The sequence below is a fragment of the Phodopus roborovskii genome, unplaced genomic scaffold, assembly GCF_943737965.1.
Source record: "Phodopus roborovskii unplaced genomic scaffold, PHOROB, whole genome shotgun sequence".
NCBI lineage: Eukaryota > Metazoa > Chordata > Mammalia > Rodentia > Cricetidae > Phodopus > Phodopus roborovskii.
The window spans coordinates 25,588,801-25,609,124 of NW_026126459.1; the positions used below are offsets into that span (position 1 = coordinate 25,588,801).

The 20,324-nt window shown below is 37.5% G+C and overlaps 1 protein-coding gene across 2 annotated transcripts in view; it reads right to left on the minus strand.

Moving 5' to 3' along the window:
* Positions 1-20,324, minus strand: part of LOC127226149 (cyclic AMP-dependent transcription factor ATF-7) — an 86,726-nt gene that overhangs the window by 57,523 nt on the left and 8,879 nt on the right. For both annotated transcript variants that reach the window (XM_051190032.1, XM_051190031.1), the window contains exon 2: positions 5,001-5,069. In XM_051190032.1, coding sequence (XP_051045989.1) covers positions 5,001-5,048 — 48 coding nt within the window. In that variant the 5' untranslated portion in view covers positions 5,049-5,069. The remainder of the gene's footprint in view (positions 1-5,000; positions 5,070-20,324) is intronic.

The following is a 20,324-nucleotide window of genomic DNA, read 5'->3' on the forward strand; positions in this document are numbered from 1 at the left end:
GAAGTTAGGAGGGGAAAGAGGGACAGAAAAAGAAATGGAGGGAAGGGAAATGAAGGACAGATTTGGTCAAAACACATTACATGTATTATGAAATTATCAATTAAAAAAACCAAGATGCATGCTAGATCCAGATGAATGACACCCAAGGCTGATCTCTTGCCTCCACATACACACACATGCATGTACATATACATATATAAACATGAACTTGCACACACACACACAAAGGTAGCAGGTTATCTGCACATGAAATAACAACTCAAATTTAGAATTCCTGATAATGACATAGTATAGTTGCTCCCATCTATTGGCTTTATAATAGACTTTGAAGTAAAAGTGGCACTCCAAAATATTAAAAACTTACCGGACTAAGCAGGGAATGATGGTATATAAATGTACTTATTCCCAGAAACTTGGGAGCTGAGGCAAGAGGATCACTTGAGCCCAGTTCTAGATTAGCGTGGGTAATATAATGAAAACCCACTTTTTCTTACAAGACTTTCTAGATTCAGCACCAATTATATCTCTATTATCTTAACAGAAACAAAAAGGCAATCCATTTTATAATTATAATATTTTTGTTTGTTTGGTTTTATAAGACAGGGTTCCTTTGTATAGCTTTGGCTGCCCTGGAACTGGCTCTGTAGATCAAGCTGGGCTCAAACTCAATAGATATCTGTCTGCCTCTGCCTCCCAAGTACTGGGATTAAAGGCATGCACCAATACCACCTGGCTAACAACAATGTTCTTAAACAGAAGGGTTTTTTTGTTTGTTTGTTTTTTCTTTTCTTCAGTGTTGGGGACGGAACCAGGGTCTCATTTTTTTTTTTTTTCTTTACATTTTTAAAGATTTAGTCAGGTGGTGGTGGCACATGCCTTTAATCTCAGCATTCAGGAGACAGAGGCAGGTGGATCTCTGAGTTCAAGGCCAGCATGTTCTACAGTGTCAGTTTCAGGATAGCCAGGGTTATGCAGAGAAAACCTGTCTCAGAACAAAAAACAAAAACATTTAGTTTTAATTTACATGCATATGCATATATAAATGTTAGATCTTCTAGAGTTGGAGTTATAGGTGCTTGTAAGCCACCATGTACATGCTGAGAATCAAACTCAGGTCCTCTGTAAGAGAAGTACATGTTCTTAACTCCTGAACCATTTCTCCGGCCTCTTAACTAGGGTCTCAGGAACACTAGGCAAACACTCAGAGACAGAGCTACATCTCAGGACTTTTATTTTTTTGAGGCAGGTTCTTAGAAAGTTGCTTAGGTTGTCCTTGAATTGATGATCCTCTTTTCTTAGTTTACCAGATGGCTAGAATTACAGGTATGTGTAAGTGCACAGGGCTCTTAAATAGATGCTAACTTATAATTACTTCAAAATCCCACACAACTCCATTCAACTAGACCTCTGTCAAAGGGTATCTGGGGGACTGTTGCCTTAACAACACTAACCCATTCTCAAGAGGTATCTCAGCTCTATTAATGATTGCTTGTACCACATTCCATAGAGAGGTTTTAGCAAGAATATTGTTTTCTCCAAGTTCTTCATGAGGGTGATGAGGCCTCAGGAGAAACAGTCTCAATAGGCCAATAGGAATAAGGGGGCAAAAAAGCTTATCATCTGTCTTTTTTACACAGGAATGCAGACAGCACAATTTTCAATAGCCATTTTTTTAAACTACATGTAGTGTATTTAGTATTCAGCTGTGTCACATCAGACTAACTATTGGGAACTAGATCGTGAACATAATCCAAAAATAACAGCCATTAAAAACCTAGCAACCAAAACATGTTTATGTATCCATTGAAAGCCTGGTGGTTTTGATTATACAGTGGAGGATATAATCTACTAGTCTATTTTAGGTAAATTTTCCTTTTATTTTCCCTTAATAATAAAAACTACATGGTGATTTCTGAGTTTAAAGATGCACAAGGAACAGATACAGAAACAAAGTAGAATTTCCACAGTTCTCTTTGGGAGCTGAAGACTGAACCCAAAGCCTTGTACAAATCCATGCACATTTAGCTCTATTGCGCTAAATCTCCAACCCCACAATAATAAAAAAAAAAAGGTTGTTTTTGTTTGTTTTCTATCTTATATAAATGAATGTTTTGTCTGCAAGAATTCTTTGCTCTGTGTACATGCAGTTCCCATGGAGGTCAGAAGAGGGTGTTGGATCCCCTGGAATTGGAGTTATACATGTTTGTGAGCTGCCATATAGGTACTCCGAATCAAACCTGGGTGCTCTGCAAGATCAACAGTGCTCTTAACTTCCGAGCCAAATTTTTCTCCTTACCACTGGTTTTTTGCTCCCCTCCCCCCACTGGTTTTTGAGACTTCTCTAATGATGGGTCCTAAACTGTGCCTTCCAAAGATTATCACGATTCTTTCCTGGGATTTACACAGCCTTTTTTGTTTCTATCACATTTGGAACAAATAATCTCAGTTAATAAAAAGTAGCTTACAAGTAATTTAAAGGTCTCTGGGTAGTTCCAAAATGAAACGGTTTCAAGATTTAAGGAAGTTCAATGGCATGCCAAATGGTAGTTGGCTTTACCAAATTTGTATCTTCTGCCACATTTACTCTCTTTCACATAGTATGAGGTAATCACAAGTGTCTGCTGAAAATCCTACTCTAGAGCTATTTGTTACCAGATCTTAGAAGAAATCGAAAGAAATGACTAAATATAGCTGGAGAACTCTAATCTTTCCTAAATGAACAATTTCTGATATGCAAAGAGGGTAAAGGGATGAGTCACATTTCCACCAAACTCTTAAGATGGGGCTTTCTAACCTATTAAAGAAGTGATGGTATCAAGTTCCAAGTGCCATATTCAACTTCCCACTAGGGGGTAAAAGCTATCCAAACTTTACAGTGAATCACAGAAACCAACACAACTTGGAAATGTGGGAAAAGGCTCACAAAGCCCAACAAAACAGAGAAACCAAAGTAAAAAGTCCTTAATACTTTTCTTTTCTAGTACTACTAAATAACAACCTTTTTTTTTTTTTTTTGAAGACAGGGTTTCTCTGTGTAACTCTGGTTGTCTTGGAACCTGCTCTATAAACCAGACTGGCCTCAGGAGATCTACCTGTCTCAGCCTCTCAAGTACTGGAAATAAAGGAATGAGCCACAGTGAATTTGAAAGCTTTTTAAATGTTTTGTTTTTAATATATACATATACATATTGTGTGTAAGTGCAGGTACACACATGCCAGAGTACACATGTGGAGGTCGGAGGATAATTTTGAGAGTTCACTCTCTCTTTTAACCCTTCACCATGGGATCCAATATAAAATTCAAGTTGTTAGGTCTATTCAGCAAGTACTTTTACCCTTTCAACCATTTTAGCCCCATCCTGAAACGATCACGTTTTCACTGCCTCTGGATAATATTATTAAACATGTGCACCCTCATGTCTGGTTCACAAAAAAAAAAAAAAAAAAAAAAAAAAAGTTTGTTTGTGAGGCAAAGTTTCATGTAGCCTGGGATGTCCAGGGATGGTTGCATATACCCTTAGGGTAGAAATCTTTGTGGATTTGAGGCCAGCCTGGTTTACTACATAAGGTGTTCCAGGGTAGCCAGGGCACACAGTGAGATCTTGTCTTTTTAAAAGAAAGGAAGGAAGGAAGAAAGGAAGGAAGGAAGGATGAAAGGAAGGAAGGAAGGAAGGAAAGAAGGAAGGGAAAAAGTAAAAAAAAAAAAAAACACATAAGGAAAGTAAACTCACCCAAAATTCACATTTTTCAAGCAGTACAGGACACTACTATGTGTCAGCTATAGGACTCACAGCAAAGGCATCACGAAATTCAGACACATAAATCTGGAGGGATCATTTCACATTTTCTACCTTAATATGCTATTTGAAAATGGAAACATACCTACACTTGTTAAAAAAATTTTAACAAAGAAGAAAATTTACTCTAGGATGCTTAATACTGCAGAATACAATAGTTTGGTTTAGGTGTTTTACCAGAAAGTTTCAGTATTTATTGAAATCTGGAATATTCTTTCTATTTCTTGTACAATCATCATCTGATCTACCTCTCAAATTCCAATTCTTAGAAATGTTTAGGACTTAGCTTTTTTTTTTTTTTTTTTTTTTTTTTTTTTTTAACTATTTACAATTCATATTGTAACCAGTCTGCACTCTCACATACCACCAGTAAATGTCATGGACAGTTACATGACATAACCCTAACTGAATATAGTTGAGATTCTATAAAATGAAGGCAACTAAAAATTCTATCTATTTTTTTTTATCTTTTTAGAAGCATTAGAAAAAGATCTAGGGGGAAAAAAAAGTTAATGTACAAAATGAAAAACAAGGCAGTTTCAACAGATTTTATTTTAAAAAGTATATGAAACACATCTGACATATAATGCACACACACACAATTTTGTGGGAGCTGACATATAGAACAACACATGTCATGGTATCAGACAGGGAAATATTTGTAGAATGGATCTCAAATTCTATATTGGGTTTATCTGTTTCTGATGGAGTTAGTACCTGCCTTAGCTGTTAACTCGATTTTTCTGGATCAATGATCAAAAGAACCATTTCTTTTTCATATTTGAGAAATCCACAGAGACTCAGAAATTGGAAGCTTACAATAAATGGGAACATTCTTAGATGGCTCTCTAAATATGTTAAGCAGACTTTTATATACCTGAAGGTCAAGAAGACATTTCTAACCTTGCTGTATGTTTAGATGGACAGCTTTAGAAAGGAAGAGAGAGTAACATGTATTCTTTAACAGTGTGTGTTGGAAAACAAACATCAGTAGAATAACAAGATGGAAGAAAGCAAGGCAGATTTCATTACAGTGGAGTGCCTACACTTCCTCATAACTTGGATTTACACACTGCAAATCCTCTGATCTGATTACCTTCAGTGATCACGTAAAATACCGGCTTTAAACTCTTTGCCTTAGTGATAAAACAGCCACTTTGATTCACAACAAGACATTCACAATAAAGTATATTGTAAACGTACCTGTCCACAGCCCGGGGCATTGCACACAAACGGTCTGTCGTCTCCCATATTTCATAAAGCAGAGCAGAGCTGGGGGGGAGTAGGGGAAAAGTTATGTTAAATACGCTGAAGAAAAAAATGCGCTTCAAAAATATCAAGCCTAGAAACAGGTGTTCCAAGAATGCCATCTATCAAAGCTGTACACACAGGCTACTTTGGGGAGACTCATTAGACAGGTGGCATATGATCTACTGTGCCTTGATTGAAACTTTTAATTAGGAAAATTCAGACTTAAATAGTCCAGGAATTTTAAACCTTTGCTGGGTTTTCCCTCTTTCTGCTACAGTATATAACACATTTCTCCAGTCTACTGAATTACAACCAGTGCAGCTCTCTCTGTCAATAAATTTACTGAACGCTCGATGCGGAAGCCATATTTCTGAACTAGAGAAGACCAAAATTTGTCATTTAATTAATTAAGGGATTATAGGAGGGGTGCTCCATTTTACAGGGCTATAATCTGGCTCCCTGGTGTATAAACTACGAGACTGTTGGCAAGGGTCGTTTATCCCAGATTATTGCCAAAGAAAACAAAGCACCCATCCTATTGAACTACATGGGAAATTATTTTCATTAATAAAAAAATAAAAACCTCCCCTCCCCACTGGGAGCTTTCCTCCCCTCCCCCCACCAGTCATCTGCAGCAAATGAAGAAATATCATTGCCCTTCCCCCCTCTGATTCTATTTATGGCTAAGTTTTTAAAAGCAGCAATAAAACAAATGTCGACTCTTTGGGGGTTTACTGGGTGAATATGTTCCGGCTGTTTGTGCTGCTCTCGCCCAGAGTTCTTAGGCTGCTCTGTTGCAGCCAACAGATGTGTGCTGCTGCAGGGGATAAAAGAAATGCACTTAAAGCTACCACCATCCATCCCCTCTATTTCTCTGAAGAATTTAACAGAATTTATATCGCTTTTTTAAATGACTACAGCTAATCTCTTGAAATGCCTATCAAAATTCTTTGTCAAAAACAAATATAATCTGAATATGTTGGGAAATTTCTCATATTCCAACTAAGAATAAAAACAGGCAGAGATGAATAATGACTAGAAACACAAACAACAATAAAAATATTCTAAAAGATAAACAATATTTTGGAAGAGTCAAAGAGAAAACTGGGAGGAAAGTTAAAAGCAGTCTTATAGAACAAGGTTCTAAGGACATTTTCACACAACTATCCACAACACAAAACAATACATAAAAGGATGTGAATAAGGGAAGATGAGAGAGGGATGATCACTGAACCATGCCTGGAAATAACTTTAGAACTGTAACCAAATCTCAAATTTCATATTGGAGATAAACCAAAATGTCAGGTCCATCTCAGTCAGGCTTGCGTTAAAATAAAATGCTAACATGTTAGAATTAATCTAGTAACAAAACCAGGCTTAAAATAGAGGACAACAAGGATTTACTTTTGGGTTAGAAACCAGTATTTCTAGTTGTCTAATCAGTAATTCCACAACATAATCGGTGTTTAAAAGTGTGAGGTACCCCATAAAATAGAAGGGGCTGCCTGGTCATCTTTCAATGTGATAGGAACATAGTCTAAATATGAAGGAAACTGATGCTTCAGTTCTGCTGTAATGGAATAGACTCTGTATGTACATACGTATACACAGATTTATACCACATTTAGCCAGGATAAATTGCTTCAATAAATTCTGCTCCTAGGAGAGGCCAGCTCAAGCTGATGATTGGGTACTGGGAAATGAGAGCTTCATTCTTCTTCACATAGCCCCAGGACAACAAGGTTTTCTGGTTGGTTTGTTTGTTTTAAATACATTTTTAAAAAACAAATTATTTTTTAGCACTTTTCTGGAACCATAGCACAGTATAAAAAAAATAAGTAAATAAAGCAAATAAATATAAAAACTGTGGTCATTATGGCTGGAAACACAGATCATCTTTGGAAGGCAGATCATTCCTCTATTGGGATCCCTAACTGCTATGCCGTGGATAATTTCACTCCTAGCTCCAGAACCTGCTCTCCTAACATAGCCACAGACCAGACCTTAGCTTGAAGGGTTCTTCTTGTGTCTACTCCTATCAAGATGCAAGTGGACACAAGAATTAGGCAGAAGTCCTTACTATTATATGGATTCTAGCACTTGGAACTTGGAGCTAAATTTTCTCCTTTACTGATTTATTAGAAGGAAAGGGTTCTTTCTGGTAAGGTAGGGGAGTAGGAAGTTACTACATAAATTCTGGAACAAATTTTCCTCAAGCCACAAATTTCAAACCTTCAAAAACTAAGGATGATTATTATTTGGAATCTTTACTAAGAATGATATGAAAATAAAATTGTTCCTTGCTTAAAAAAAAGAAAAAAAGAAAAAGAAAGAAAGGAAGGAAGGAAGGAAGGAAGACTTAGGGACAAAAAGCATTAAAAATCTAACAGAAGAAGTAAGCTTTTCTTTGGTCTTGAATGTTGAATGTTAAACTGGCAGCCACTAATAGGATTTCCTGCTTCTGTCCCAATTTGTAAGCCTTTGTTTTACCATCTTTACCCAACAGAGATCATAATGAGAGGAAGAAGTCTTTCTTAAATGCCTAGTTATTCTTAAATCATTCCCTTGTCAAGTCCCTTGTTGTCTCCATCATTTCTGCATTCACAAAAATTTAAATATTTAACAATGATAAGAATAATCTCTCTCTATTAAAAAATTCCACTCACACCTTTTTAATTTTTCCTTCATTTTCCATCTGTTACATCAATTATGACACACAAAGAATGCTTTTGTTTATTTCTATATGACAAACAAAATTTATCATATTAAACAGAGACAAAAAATGAAATCTTGAATGATGCTACTGCCACTCAATGTAAACTTATAGCTCATCTGTAATTCTACTGCTTGATAAGCAGATCATGTGTCTAGGCATCACATTCACAGTGTATTGTCTCCTTCCTGATCTATTTTTCAGGATGAAATGTAAGAACTTTATAGGATTAAACAATAATGATGGGAGGAATATACAGATTGAGAGATATGACCAAAAATAAGTGAGATGCTTAGTACAAAAAAACAAAGATGCATTAAAAGGTTATCCTTAAAATCAGTAGCCCTACTATATACAGACAACAAAGGGGCTGAGAAAGAAATCAGAGAAACATCACCCTTTACAACAGTCACAAACAACATAAAGTATCTCAGAATAACGCTTACCAAACAAGTGAAAGACCTATATAGCAAGAACTTTTTGTCTTTAAAGGAAGAAATTAAAGAAGATACCAGAAAATGGAAAGACCTCCCATGCTCTTGGATAGGTAGGATAAACATAGTAAAAATGGCAATCTTGCCAAAAGCAAGCTACAGATTCAATGCAATCCCCATCAAAATACCAGCACAATTCTTCATTGACCTTGAAAGGGCAATGTTCAACTTTATATGGAAAAACAAAAGGCTCAGGATAGCCAAAACAACCCTATACAATAAAGGAACTTCAGGAGGTACCACCATCCCCGACTTCAAGCTCTACTATAGAGCTATAGTCCTGAAAACATCTTGGTATTGGCACAAAAATAGACAGGCAGACCAATGGAATCAAATCAAAAATCCTGATATTAACCCACACACCTATGAGCACCTGATTTTTGACAAAACAGCTAAAAGTATACAATGGAAGGAGAAAAGCATCTTCAACAAATAGTGCTGGCACAACTGGATGATGGTGTGTAGAAGACTGCATGCAGATAGACCCATGTCTATCGCCATGCACAAAGCTCAAGTGCAAATGGATCAAAGACCTGAACATAAATCCAGCCACATTGAACCTCTTAGAAGAGAAAGTGGGAGGTACCCTTGAACAAACTGGTACAGGAGACCGCTTCCTGAACATAACACCAGTAGCACATACACTAAGATCGACAATTAATAAATGGGACCTCCTCAAACTGAGAAGCTTCTGTAAGGCAAAGGACACAGTTGACAAGACCAAACAGCAGCTGGGAAAAGATTTTCACCAACCCCACATCTGACAGAGGGCTGATCTCCCAAATATACAAAGAACTCAAGAAACCAGTCACCAAAACACCAAATAACCTATTAAAAAGTGGGGTACAGAACTGAATAGCAAATTCTCAACAGAGGAATCCAAAATGGCTGAAAGACACTTAAGAAAGCGCTCAACATCCTTAGCCATCAGGGAAATGCAAATCAAAACAACTCTGAGATACTATCTTACTCCTGCCAGAATGGCTAAAATTGGAAACACCAATGACAACTTATGCTGGAGAGGATGTGGAGAATGGAGAACACTCCTCCACTGCTGGTGGGTGTGCAAAATTGTACAGCCATTTTGGAGATCAGTATGGCAGTTCCTCAGGAAAATGGGAATCAGTCTACCACAGGAACTGGCAATTCCACTCTTTGGCATATACCCAAATGATCCACATTCATGCAACAAAGACATCTGTTCAACTATGTTCATAGCAGCATTATTTGTAATAGCAAGAACCTGGAAGCAACCTAGATGCCCCTCAATTGAAGAATGGATAAAGAAGATGTGGCACATTTACAGAACAGAATACTACTCTGCGGAAAAAAACAATGGAATCTTGAAATTTGCAGGCAAATGAATGGAACTTGAAGAAACCATCTTGAGTTACTCAGTCACAAAAAAGAGGAACATGGTATGTACTCACTCATAAATGGATTTTAGACATAGAGCAAAGGATCACCAGCCTATAATTCACATCGCCAGAGAAACTAGGATACAAGGAGGAACCTAAGAGATTCATACAGGGTCCCTCAGAGAAGGGGAAAGGAACAAGATCTCCTGAGCATATTAGGAGTTGGGGGGGGGCAGTGAATGGAGAGGGAGCTAGGAGAAAGAGAAGGGGAGGAGAGGAGAACGTGTGGGACTAGGAAGATTGAGTCAGGGGAGGAATAGACAAGAGAGAGAGAGAGAGAGATCATAAAAGAGGTAGCCAGAAACTAACTATAGAGAAATGTCCAGAGACCTACAAGGATGACCCAAACTAACAATCTGAGCAACAGTGGAAAGGCTTCCTTAAATGCCTTTCCCTGATAATGAGATTGATGACTAACTTATCTGCCATCATAGAGCCCTCATCTAGTAGCTGATGGAAACAAAAGCAGACACCCACAGCTAAACACTGAGCCAAACTCCTGGAATCCAGATGCAGAGAGGGAGGAGTGATAAGAAAATGGGGGCAAGACCAGGCTACAGAAACCCACAGAAACAGCTGACCTGAACAAGGGGGAGCTAATGAACCTCCAAACTGATAGCTGGGAAACCAGCATTGGACTGACTCAGACCCCCTGAACATGGGTCTCAGTTAGAGGGCCTGGGCAGTCAGAGTGACTTCTGACAGTGGAACCAGGATGTATCCCTGGTGCATGAAAGGACTTTGGGAGCACATTTCCCCATGGAGGGATACTACCTTAACCTAGAGGCAGGAGGGAGGGCCTAGTCCCTACTCCAAATGACTTGACAGATTTTGCTGATCCCTCCTGGAAGGCATCACCCTCCCTGTGGAGTGGGGGGGGGTGAGGTGGGATGGGGAGGTGGGGGGGGGCATGGGAAGGAGGGAGGGAGAGGGAACTGGGATCAATATGTAAAATAAGAAAGATAATAATCATTAAAAAAAAAAAAAGGTTATCCTTAGATGCCCACATCTACAGGGGAAGGGCTCATGTACTCAGAGCAACCAAAATTCGTAAATGATACAATTAAGATTTGCCTAAAAGTGAAATTCATCTGAATGCTAGGAGACTAGTTAAGAAAAATCAAGTTTTAGGGCCAGTAAGATGGTTCAGTCAGGAGAAGCACTTGATTTGAACTCGATCCCTAAAACGGAAGGTAGACAGAAAGAATCAACTCCTGAAAGTTGTCCTCTGATCACCATATGTACACCCTGGACATCCACCCTCAAATACCCATGCTAATAAAAAAAATATTTTTAAAGCCAAATTTAAAGAAATAAAATTGTATTTAGTTGTGTATGTGTGTGTGTTTGCATGTTAGTACAGGTGTCCTCAGAGACCAGAGGTATAAGATCCCCTGTAAGTAGAGCGATGGACAGTTGTGAGCCACCCAACACGAAAGCTGGGATCTTTATATACTAAAATATTTGTCATTGTAGTATGACCAACAAAGAATAGGGATTAAGTGCTGAAGGAAAATAAACATAAATTACTACTACATTACAATAGTTTATATTTAAGATGTTAAGAATAACATTTTGAAAATTAATCACATGAAAAAGTCATTAAATGAAAAAATAATATAAAATTATGGGGCTAGGGAGATGGCTTACAGTAGGTAAAAGTATTTGCCACACCAGCCTGACAATTTGAGTTCAATTTCTGGAATCCATGTAAAAAGAACAGTGACACACATCTATATCCCATCCTATTACAAGATGGAAAGCAAAACCAGAAAAATCTACCAGAAACAAGCTCAAAGGTCAACTAGTATGGAGAACACTAGTACAACAAAAGAGAATCAGCCTCAACAAGGTGCAAAGTGAACTCTGACTTCCACAGGTGTACTGTGACATGCAAGTGCCAGCACTCACACATAGGCACAAAATGAATGAATAAAAATTTAGATAAAATTTCACATGCACTGTAATTCCAAATGTATGAAAAGAAGCAAGCAAAAATAATGACTAGAAAAAGATAAAGAGGGCTGAAAAGATGGCTTAGCAGTTAAGAGCACTGGCTGCTCTTCCTGAAATCCTGAGTTCAATTTCCAGCAACCACATGATGGCACACAACCATCTGTAATGAGATATGGTGCCCTCTCCTGGCCTGCAGGTAGACATGCAGACAAAGCACTGTATGCATAATAAAGAAATAATCTTAAAAAGAATAGAGACTGGAAAGATGGTTCAGTGGGAAGAACATTTGTTTGCAGAGGTCTATGGTTCAGTTCCCAGCATCCACATGATGCCTCATAACCATGCACACACGTGGTACGTATACATATAGATAGGGAAAACACTCATACACATAAAATAAATAATTCTTTAAAAAAAAAAAATAGATGAAGGAACAGGGCATTGGTGGCACACGCCTTTAGTCCCAGCACTTGGGAGGCAGAAGCAGGCAGATCTTTGTGAGTTCGAGGCCAGCCTGGTTTACAAAGCTAGTTTCAGGACAGACTCCAAAGCAATACAGAGAAACCCTGTCTTGAAAAATGCCTCCACAAAAAAAAAAAAAAAAAAAACACAAAATGATCAGTCTAAGATAACTGTACTCTAGATTACTTTCTTCTTGGTACTATTAGTATTCTCAAGTCTATAATGATCAGAAATTGCTTTTAATAAATTAAAAATGGGCTATCAGGTAAAGTGCTTGCCATACAAGCCTGGAACTTGAGTTTGAATCCTGGAACCCATGTAAAAGTGGAAGGAGAAAACCAACTTCATAGAGTTGTTCTCAGACCTCCACATGTATACCAGAGCACATGTGACCCTCAACACTTATCATACACATTATAATGATAACTGAAATAAAATTAAAATATATAATGTAATCTAAATTTAAAAATGCTGATTTGACTGAATAAGCAGCATGTCTTTGAGTTAAAAAAGAAAAAAAAAAGCCTATTACCTTTTAAACTATTCTAAAGCACTGAAGAGTAAAGAGTCATATACAGTTCTATAAAGCATCAGTATCGACTGGGAATATAAGTTCAAAAAGGACCATGAAAAAAAAGTCTAAAATTATATACTACCAGTTTCATATAGAAAACAACCAAGCAGTTCCAGGAAGCTCTTCCCCTTATTACCCATTTCAGAATCCCTGGCAAGAAATATTACTTTTAGTAATTACAAATTAGAAATTATTAGAAACTGTCCCTAACACGCATCTCTAAGGAAATGAAGGGAGCTAAAACTAAGCCTAGCAGGTACTGAGCACCATTTGGTTAGTTTAAAACAAGCTGGAAATTTTAAAACAGGCTCCAACTCTGTACCTCCATTCCTTTATGACATTAATACAAAAAAGTATATATGCAAACAGTTCTCTGAGGAAAAAAAAAACACAACAGTATACTACATTTCAGACAATAGAGAATTTAGCTTACAAACACCAACAACCAATCTCAACAGTCTTTTTAAAATTACATACATACGCCATAATGCATGTGTGGTGGTTAGAGGGCAACCTTTGGGATTAGGTTCTCCTTCTTCCATGTGGAAGATTATTAGGCGTGGTGACAAGTATCTCTACCCACTGAACCATCTTTCCAGCTGCAGTCTTAACAATTTATCCTCCAAAAGGACACTCACTAATGATCTGGGTCTGCATGGTAACTATCTAGAAAACCACCTAAGGAAAAGATTCCAATAAATATATATAAACTGTGAAATTATAATACAGGATATGTGAACCTCTAAAAACAAAGTAGACACAAGTTTTACCAGGCAGTAGATTATTTGGGAATTGAAATTCAGCTTATTAATTCTGGGTTAATTTTCCATTGAATTCCATGGCTCACCACAGATTATCTCACTAGTAGGACAATGTAAAACCACTACTACAATCTTAAACAAATTAGTCATAGTGCTTCATATCAAAGTTTTACACTTGTATGTACATATGTGTATGGGAATTGTGTATGTATATCCTCATGTGGGGTGCCTGTGTATACATGTGGAAGCCAGACTTCAGTGTCAGTGAGCACCAGGGATCTGCCAGTTTCCTGTGTCCTCACCAACCCCCCACCCAGATGTGTGCTACCTCACCTGACTTTTTACACAGTTTCTGGGGATGCAAACTCAAGTCCTCAAGCTTACACAGAAAGTACTTTACCAAATGAGCAATCTACCCAGTCTTGTATTTGTTTGAGATAGGGTCTGTAGAGAGCTGGGTCTCCCCATTTGGCCCCAAATTTGCAATCTGTCCTGTCTCTGCCTCCCCCTCCAACACTGGGATTACAGGCTTGCACCCCTACATCCTTCCTGTATCAGGGGTTTATGAAATTCTTTGCTAAAAGGCTTTTTTTGGGGGGGGGAGCAGAGAGTTATAAAAAATTAGCAAATAAGGAACAAAAATGTTGAGGCTAGTAAGAATTCTAGATATTTGTTCTCACAGACTCCAAACAAAAATAACAAAAAATTTTGTACCTTCTGAAAGTTATATGAAACTTGTATGTTATACAACTACTTACTTAAATTGAATTGTGTATTTCAACAATTTAGCACCTAATAGGGGCTTCTTATGTGCTTGGTATACAAAGTGAATATTCAGAATAATGAATTTGAGGACAAGTTCTTGATTTTTTTCTTTTTCTCCATTTCCTTTCTTTTCTTCTTCTTCCTTTTCTTTTTCTTTCTTTCTTTCTTTCTTTCTTTCTTTCTTTCTTTCTTTCTTTCTTTTTTTTTTTTTTTTTTTCTGTGACAGGATATCACTGTGTAGGCCAAGCTGGTCTAGACTTACTCTGAAGCCTAGGCCCAGCTCAAACTCTTGCTCCTCTTGCCTCAGCCTTACCAAGTGCTAGGATAAAAATAACTACCACCAAACAGCCTTGAAGTATTAAGGAAATTAAATACAACAGTTCTCCTTTATAGGAAAAGATTCCAAGACACATAGTGGAGGACCCTCAACTATAACAGCACTAACTGTTGCATGCAATGGTTTTTCTGTATGTTCTGCAGCATAGCCAGAAGACCAGAGGTGGCCTCTCCTTCCATGTTTTTATTGGGTTTCATTTTTTGGCATATGGGGTGAGGATGTCCAGTGGTAGTAGTGGTTGTGGTTTTAGTTTTTTGAGACAGAGTTTCTCTGTGTAGCCATGGCTGTCCTGAAACTCACTCCACGTAGACCAGGCTGGCCTTGAACTCAGAGATCCTCCTGCTTCTGCCTCCCAAGTGCAGGGATTACAGGTGTGTACTACCACCACCCAGTGTGTGTTACCACTGCCTAGTGGTAGTCATTCTTTTAAGACAGGGTCTTACTACTATCTTGGCTTGCCTGGAACTCATTATGTAAATCAGCCTGGTCTTGAACTCATATCTTCCTGACTCCTTCTTCTGAGTGCTGTGGATTAAAGGTCAAAGGAGTGCACCACCACACCCAACCTTTGTTTTTGTTTTGAGACAAGATCTCAAGTATCCCAGGCTGGCCTCAAACTTGCTATGTAGCTAAAGATAACCCTGAACTTCCTCATCCTCCCATTTTTACCTTCTGAATACTTTTATGTGGTGTTGGGGATGGAAACAAGAACACACTATCAACTGAGCTTCATCCTCAGCCTCTGCCCACTTGTCAGTTGATAATGTCCTGGCACATCTTTTTCAAACTTCTTGTAGTTTAAGATTATTATTAAGTAAAATAAGGCTTTATATTTACATTTACATTGCCATATGCCAATGTAAATACAATACAATATTTAAGGCTACTGACTAACAGCATACAATATAAGTTTGAGGACTGGATAACAAATGGGATAATTCACATCCCAAGTACCTAAACAAGATGGAGTAGGACAGACATAGACTTCCTCACACTATTAATAAAGCATGTGATTTAAAATTAATGAATTGTTTCTGGAATTTTCTTTAATATATTCAAATCTCAGTTGATAAAAGTATTTAAGTAAAAATCAAAATTATGAATAAGGAAATAGATACTATAATGTTCTATTTTAAAATTAAGCATAATATTTTCTTGTAACTATTTTAAAATTCAAAATCTAGCTATAGCATATATTAAATACCAAGAAACTTCAGCTCATGGACCTACCTTTGTATGGTCTATAAGTCAAAAGTAATTTTTAAATGGTTGAAAAATCAGAAAAACTATTTTATGATACATGAAATTTATATGCAATTCAAATTTAGTGTCTATAAAAAAGCTATAGAGCTGGGGACATATCTTAGTGTATAAAATTGCCCAGTCTACATAATGCTCCAGAAATCCCTCCCACAAATTAGAACATATCTGTGCTTAATCATCAACATATCATCCAAGTCTACTTTTGTGTTAGAATGGCAGAGTTGAGTAAGTATAACACAGACCTCATGCCACAAAGTCTACCATATTTATTATCCGGCCTTTATCCCCTAATCCCAAAATACATGGTTAAACTACATATTTTAACTAGGGAGAATACCAGAATTTATATGTTAATTAATAATACATAAATACTAAGTCATTTTTTTACTTTAAAATATGTTTATTTCATATAAATGTTTAATTTCATAATTTTCCAATACCCCATACAGCTTCTATTAACATATTTTAAGTTATATTGTTAAATCACAAACAATTTTTTTTTTATATGTATGGATGTATTGTGGTGAGTATATCACATACTTGCTTACTTCTTGTGGAATTCAGAAGAGGACACTGGATCCTCTGGAAGTGGAGTTACAGAAAGTCATGACTACCATATCGGTTGATGGAAATCAACACTTCACCTTCAGAAAGAGCAGCAAATGCTGTTAACCACTGAGCCATCTCTCCACCCTCAAGTTTTTATATTTATAAATTTATATTTTCTTTTAAAGTTTGAAACAAATTTATGCTTGTAGAAGAGCTATAAAAATAATTACTAAGTCATTTATAATGTATCTAAGTATTTTAACTTTTGTTTGAATTTCCAAATTTTTTAAATTACATGTTTGTTCTGTACGGTTAAGAGTGCTATACTATGGCTCAGCAGTTAAGAGCATTTGTTGCTCTTGCAGAGGTCCCAGGCTCAGTTCCCAGCACACACATGGTGGCTTATAGCACCACCTGTGACTCTAGTGCCAGAGGATCTGACACCATTTTCTGAACCCCATGAGCACTAGACATGCACATAATGCATATGCAGAGAAAATACTCATACACATAAAATAAATCTGAAAATAACTAAATAAATAAAGTTAAAGTAACACAATAGTTTTTAAGCATTGCAGAATCACTTGGGTACTTTGTGAAGAAATATAGATTCCTAGGACTCCTAGATTGTTCTTAGCACTGAGGCCCAAGAACTTACACAGTAATTTCAACATCTAGGAGGGAACCTGAGGCAGGAGAATTACAAGTTTGAGGCCAGTCTGAATTACAAAGTAAGGCTTGGGGGGCCATTAGATGCTTCTGTGGGCAAAAACATTTGCCAGGTAATCTGGTTAGTTTTAACTGTGAACTGGACACAGCCTAGAATAATTTAAGAGAACAGCCTTACCTGAGGAATTAATTGCCTAGGTCAGAATGGCCTTTGGGTATTATCTGGGGTCAGGGTTATCTTAACTGTTAATTGAATAGCCCACTGTGGTAAGTATCATCCCTAGGCCAGTAGTCCTGAACTATATAAGAAAATTAGTTGAGTACAAGCTGGCCTGCAAGCCAGCTAGCAAGCAGGGTTCTCCACAGTTTCTGATACACTTCTTTGGCTGTGAAGTTGCTTGGTTAGAGATAACGCTGTGTGAAATAGCAAACAGGCCTACCTTCAAGTTCCTGCCTTGACTTACCTCAATGAATAACTGTGTTATCTTCTCCTAAGGTGCTGTAGTATCTATCACAGAACAGAAATTAGACTAAAACAGAGAGTAAGTTTGAGAACCTGAGTTCAATTCCTAGAACTCATATTGGAGAGAACCAACTTCCCAAAGTAGTTCACTGACTTTCGTAAATACACTGTAGTGCACGCATGTACATACACAGCATCATAAAAAAATATAACTTAAAAAACAAAACCAAAGTGAGTCTGTCTGTCTGTCTTATGTACACACAGAGAGAGAATGAGGAGTACTACTGAGAAATGTGACTCAGTTGCAGAGTACTTGCCTAGCATTTCTAAGGTGCTAGATTCAATCACCAAGAACATACAAATTAAAATAAAATTGTGTATGACTTCAATGTGGCTAATGAGGCCTAACTAGGATGGGCCCTAGCTTATTAAAAAATAAATTGCAACAGGGATGGTCAATTGGCAAAGTGCTTGCCCAGCATACCAAAAGCCCTAGGTTCGATCCTCATAAAACCACAAACATGTAGTGGCATAGCCCTGAGAGTTGGAGACAAGAGGAACATAAAGTTCAAGTTCGTCTTCAAATACATATGGGGACTTGAGGATGGCTGGGACTACCTAAAAAAATAATTAATTGGAATAAAAAAATAAATAAAAATTGGGAAATTCTGATGACCACCATTTGAGAATCATTAAACAAGCTGAAAAGCTTCTAACTCTTCCATTTGGAAAGCAGCTGCATTCTCAAGTCTGTAAGGCAATAGTTCTTCAAGTGGTTCCAGAGACACTTAGGAATCTCCAAGATCCTTTTAGAGAGCTCATGGCAGGGTAAAAGTCACTTACAAGTAAAAGATCTACTTAAAGAGCAAGACAGACCAACACATTTCAATGTAACAGTATTAGAAGTTCACAGAAGTGGCTTCGGGTCACACACTATACCTTTTTTTTTTTTTTTTTTTTTTTGTTTTTCAAGACAGAGTTTCTCTGTATTGCTTTGGAGCCTGTCCTGGAACTAGCTCTGTAGACCAGGCTGGCCTGGAATTCACAGAGATCCTCTTGCCTCTGCCTCCCAAATGCTGGGACTAATGCCCAGCTCAAACACTATAGCTTTTAAGACATGTATGAAATCATTTTCTAGAATTTGGCAGCATATCAAAGCTACAACTACCTAAAAACAATCCTTTTTCTGTTACACACATGTGTGATCTTGTTCTTCATATACTTAAAGCAAAACAACATATCTTAACAGTCTGAATACAGAAGCAAGTATGAGAAACCAGATGTGTTCTGTGAAGCCAGATATTAAAGCAATTTGAAACTTCTCTCATATTTTTTTTTGTGTATGGGTGTATGATGTATGGATATGCTGCAGTATGCATGTGGAGGCTGGAGGACCATGTGGGTGCTAGGAATCAAACTAAAGTCATCAAGTTTCTATGGTAGGCACCTTTACCAGTCTAATCATTGAATCATCTTTTGCCTCACCCTCCACCCCCTGCTTTCTGGAAACAGGGTATTTGTAACCCTGGATGACCTGGAATTCGCTGTGTAAACCAGGCTAGCCTTGAAGTCACAGAGATCCACCTTCCTCTGCCTTCCAAGTGCTGGAATTAAAGATGATACCATGCCCACCCTTTTTGAGAGAGTCTCTGGCCCAGGTTGATACATCCCCAACACAGATTACAGGTACATGCCACCAACTTGGTTTATGCAGTGCTATAGAACTAACCTAGGGCCTAGTACATGCTAGGCAAGCACTTTACTGAGAGTTTCATCTCCAGCCTTATTTTTTTCCCCTGGCAATACAAATAACAATTATTTTTGTTGTAGTATAATGATTTTGCTATTATTGTTAAGAATTATATTTTAATCTCTAATAAGATAAATATCAGTAGATATTAAATCCTCAGTAACTCTTTTTTTTTGTGGGGAGGGGGTGGATACAGGGGTGGGATGTGACTGAGACAAGGTCTTACTCTGTAGCCCATGATAGACTGAAACTTACACGCTTTCAGCTTCCTTTTTTTTTTTGTTCTTCAAGACAGGGTTTCTCCGTGTAGCACTCACTGTCCTGGAACTCACTATGTAGACTAGGCTAGCCTTGAACCTGAAGATCCACCTGCCTCTAGGATTTAAGGCATGGACCACCACTGCCAGTCTTTAGCTCTTAATGCCTCTCTTGCCTCAATCTCCCATTACAGGCATGTACCACCATGTCCAGGTAAAGAGCTTTGTACTAGGACAAAAAAAGCTGCAGATACACTGCCATAAGAAATACAAAAGTTCCCCAAGATAGCTCAGCAGGAAACTGTACTTGTCACCAAGCCTGACAATCTGAGTTTAATCCCTAGGACCCACATAGTGGAAGGAGAAAACCAATTGCCCCAAGTTGTCTTTTGATCTCCACACTGTGCATAGCACATACACACTACATAATTTAAAATGTAATTTTAAAAAACACAAGAATAGTGCAGTAACAAGACAGAATAACCTACAGAATATATAAGTTAATGTCTACATTTGGCTTTCAGACATGTAGGGACAGGTTTAATGACAGCCAGCTAAGTGTACCAAACAGTTTTGTAGCAGATGACAAAAAAAAAAAAAGAGATGCCACTAAGACCAAGCTGAATCAGAAGTTATGTAATTCATGGCCACTGCTTATAGCTGATCTGGAAGCAGGTTTATAAAAGTCAATGATCCGACTCAAGGTTTTTTAGTTTTTTTAAGTTTTGAAACTTTATCTTTAAAAACAAATCAAAGGTCTCAATCGTACTCAGCAAGTGCTCACTGTTTAGCTATACCTCTAGTTCTCTCAATGTGCATTTAGAGGTAGAATTATTCCTGGAAAC